Here is a 3,992-nt window from a genome sequence, read left to right on the forward strand (position 1 = left end):
CAACCTAAGTTTCCTCTACAAAACACAGTAGTTGAGCATCATTCTATTTTTACTGCTTCCTTCAGTATGTGGTTAAATTCAGCGAGATTATATTCCCTACCGATTTCATTGTTGGTGCTGCTGATCTAAGTTGGATCTTGAAATATTGGTGCATATTTAATACTACTAGATTGTTTAGGCTAGCTGACTCCGCATGGAAGTTCCCCAACGAAGCACGCGCGTGAGCTTCATTCGCACACCTCGCACGCGTGTAGTGCGATGGTTTGCCTACCATATGAACTTGATGCGCAAAACTGGGCAACCAAATTAAGGCAGCAAGTAGCTATAAGCGTGATGCATGCATGGATTCTTGACACTGATCGATTTTGTTGGTTCAGCCATGAAGACTTCCCTGCTGAAAAAAGTTGTGTTCGGTACTTTTGTTTGACGGAATGAACACGTTGCATGTCGCCACTAAAGTTTTTTTTCATCAAAAGAATCCACACTGATGCTTACTTTGTGATAATTTGTGTGATAAACTTCCTGGACTCAAAGTAACACTGGCTATTAGCTGATAGCAAATTTGGTTACCACTCGATTTCTGCCATTTGAATAAAAAAGTGAATTCACTCACAAAATGACATTAGAATATCGCGGGGTGCCTGAGATGATAGGTGAACAAAGGATAGAGCGAGGAGTGCTTCCTAGCCTAGACGCACGTTTATCATGCATATGTTGCCTACCCATTAGTGCAGCGTTGAGCATAAACAAACAATTTTTGTTTATCATGCATATTATTCCTGGAAATTAAGATTCAGAATCAAGGGAGCTGTTAACTGCAATACACAAGTTTATTCCTCTAGAAAATGAGACGGCAATTCTTTTGGTTTGTTCCACTTCGCACATCTGCATTCCCACAACAAACAATCACGACCATCAGCTGTTTCTAAGCAGGAATACCAGAAGTAGCAAATAAACAGGTTTATCCAAAACACCCTTAGATATTCCTTTTGATAATCAACTCCCATACACACAGTTCAATATCCCAGTGTCAAAACTTAGTACCCTTGCATCCAGTGCACTTCGTTCAAATCTTATCAGGATTCTGGCAAAAACGATTTTTCATAGCACAGGTGTTTATGGGGTTGAGCAATATCTTCAGGGCAGAAGGTCACCAAAGGGATGCGGCCAACACAGAGCTGTCACTTCTTCGAGGAACCAAACCCACCAAAACCAATCATGGCAGCGATGTCAGGATCAACGTCCTCAGGTTCATGTTGGGTTGCCTGTTCTCTCTGAAACCATTTGATATCAAGTGAGTATGCCTTCTACTGATTCTCAAAACCCACAAGACTGTTAGTTATAATTTTCAGTTGAAAAATAAATACAGGTGGGGATTTGTGTTGCAAGACTGCGCTTACTTTCTTCTCTTTCTTCTTTTCTTTGCGCTGCCGCTTCCGTTCCTCCTCCTCTTGCTGTTGTTTCATTATTCTCTCATCCAAATCTGTAAACATTTAAAAAAACGAGGGGATGATTTTCCAGTAATTTATTATGCTCCCTATGAAGAATTTTGTTTTTCTCACCTTCTTCAGTAAAGGCACTTAGATCCTTCCTTTTCTTAAGTGCCTCAAACCTTTTCTGGACCTGCAGCCACCAGAAAATTCTGAGTGAAAACAAATAGCACATGGTGAAAGGAAGACCGCTGGCTGAAAATAGGATGGCAAACCTAACTATCCAAGCGGCTTCTCACTAGCAAACTTAATAAGAAATTAAGCATAATGTCACGAGATGATGTGCCTCTTTGCCATAGTTTCTACTTCATCATCTAACAGGAAAAAGAAAAGGCAAAGTGCCACCAAACAGCTAGATTCTAAAGCGGCTTATGAGGGCTGGAGTTGAACTTCTGCTTCTCACCAGTTATTCCTATAAGCTGGATTCTGCACAAGTAGAAGTTGTGCCAAAGGAGCCAATGTATGACAAGTTGGGTCTGTTACTAAATAAGTAAATATAACGAGAATATAATTGCTGACTTTCAACTGCAGATCCAATGTGAGGCTCAAATGTAATACCTGTTCAAGTGATGCCCTTTCAACACGCATAGACACGCCCAGTGCTCTCTGATCTGACAAATGTTAAAACTATGACACATTAACATGAAGACGATGATAGCAAAATTTAATGCACTAAACTAGGAGGTTACTTGTGTTTATAATGCTTATCATCATTTTTTTGATTATTGCAAGTCATAGCGTTAGCCCAAGATATTTTGACAATTGCAAAGCAAACCGAGAGTGTCCAGAATGTTGTAGGTCTATCACCACTAGGTTATTCAGCTAGAGTCCAGTCTGAGGTAGCTTTATTCTTTGTTACTCGTTAGATGGGTTCTTTTCTTAGCTGGAATTCTGAATAAGCGATAAATACATGGCAATTGTTCCATTGATAAAAGGGATTGTCCTGACTAATTACAATTTACATTGCTTATATTAAGACATAATGGCTTGCTTTCCTACTCTACTCTGACAGTCTTGTGGCAGGGAGTGGATGATCTTTCACATTCCCATAGGTTTGTCGTTGGTACTAGAGTTCAAGCTGGGTGGAGTGAAGATGGAGAATGTGTGAGCTTCTCTTTGATATACCTATCATTGTTTGTGTCTAGATAATCTTAGCTTTAATATTTTTCACTTCTTTTCATTACAACATGTTTGATTGGCTAAAATGCTAGGTATAAAGCAACAGTTGGAGCTATAGCACAAAATGGATACTATGTAGCCTATGATGGCTGGGGAAACAGGGAAGAGGTATGCTCCTTTTTTTCTATGAGTAATAGTTTTTCTTTTAAAATTTTTGTGTTACTCTTCTTTAAGTGATGGCAATTGCTTTGCTCAAGAGCATAGTCTAGAAGTACACAAACTGAGTCCTATAGCTTATTGAGAACTTTCATGACCAGTAGTCACATAGCAGCAGTTGACCATTCAAGTGCTCAGGTGTCTTTCTCTTTGTGGCTCACGGGCTATCATCAGCACAACACCTTATTCATCTCCTATCTTCTGTTTTAAACTACATTATGTAAACAGTGCAAGCGATGAGTGAAGGGTGACTAATAGGCTTCTTTAATCAGCACTGCAGTATCTTTTGTTGAATTAACCTATACTCACTTCATTTTTTTTATATAATACAGTCCATTTAGCAAATTTTGTTTGATGTGCAGTGACACGACCTTGACAGTCAAGATGCTCTTTCAGGTTATTTTCTCCTGAAACCACTTCTTTTGCCATCTCCTAATGTTATGGTCCCAATTACATCTCCATTCATTGCAGGATATGGTCCCAGTTACTTTACATGGTTCTGTTGGACACAATGAAGCCATCCAGATATGCTATTAAAATTCCTGCTAGTCATTATGGCTTTAAACTGTACCATGTCTGTTCTATTTTCAGCTAGGCAGAGCATGTTCTATTTACAGCAGGCCAGCAGACACCAAGCAGTAAGGTGATGTATGAGTCATTTGTATCTGCCGCATTTTACCTGTATACATGAGATACTTACCCTGCCCTGCTCTTGTTACACTGTAATGTATGCTTTGTCACTTGAATGAGATTTGGTTTTATGAAAGCCACTTCTGCTTGAGGTAAAACAGGTTTTCCAATCTGTGATAGAATATTAAGTGTTTCATGAGCCACCCAGTTGCCTGAGATTTGTTTTCTTTCCCTGTGGTTATTTTTGTCTTTGCTCACAGTGCATTTTGAGAAGGATAAGGCTTTGGCTCGCAGATTCCAGCCAGTATTGGTGAATGAGCCTAGCTAGGTAGCTCAAATTTCTCTTCCAAAAGCCACTTTGTAGGGTTGGTGTCAGTTTTCTCATTAATTTCGCACGCATCAGTGGATTGCGGAGTTTTTGTTGCATTACATTAGCAGGAAGGAAAAGTCTGATTCCTTTTAATTAATTTATGTATTGTGATTTTGTATGTCAAGGTTCTGAAGCGAGATATTCCATGGGAGCATTACATGTCAACT

At 39.4% G+C, this 3,992-nt stretch overlaps 1 protein-coding gene across 1 annotated transcript; it reads right to left on the bottom strand.

Annotated features, from left to right (window-relative positions):
• Nucleotides 1-780: 780 nt before the first annotated feature.
• Nucleotides 781-2,095, bottom strand: LOC103632389 (zinc finger matrin-type protein 2-like). Its single transcript, XM_008654223.3, has 4 exons — nt 2,049-2,095; nt 1,563-1,623; nt 1,401-1,483; nt 781-1,274 (listed from the first exon to the last, which is right to left on the bottom strand). The coding sequence occupies exons 1-4, from the start codon at nt 2,076-2,078 to the stop codon at nt 1,182-1,184; spliced, it is 267 nt and encodes an 88-aa protein (XP_008652445.2). The 5' UTR covers nt 2,079-2,095; the 3' UTR covers nt 781-1,181.
• Nucleotides 2,096-3,992: the final 1,897 nt, after the last annotated feature.

Source organism: Zea mays, chromosome 7, assembly GCF_902167145.1.
Source record: "Zea mays cultivar B73 chromosome 7, Zm-B73-REFERENCE-NAM-5.0, whole genome shotgun sequence".
NCBI classification, from domain to species: domain Eukaryota; kingdom Viridiplantae; phylum Streptophyta; class Magnoliopsida; order Poales; family Poaceae; genus Zea; species Zea mays.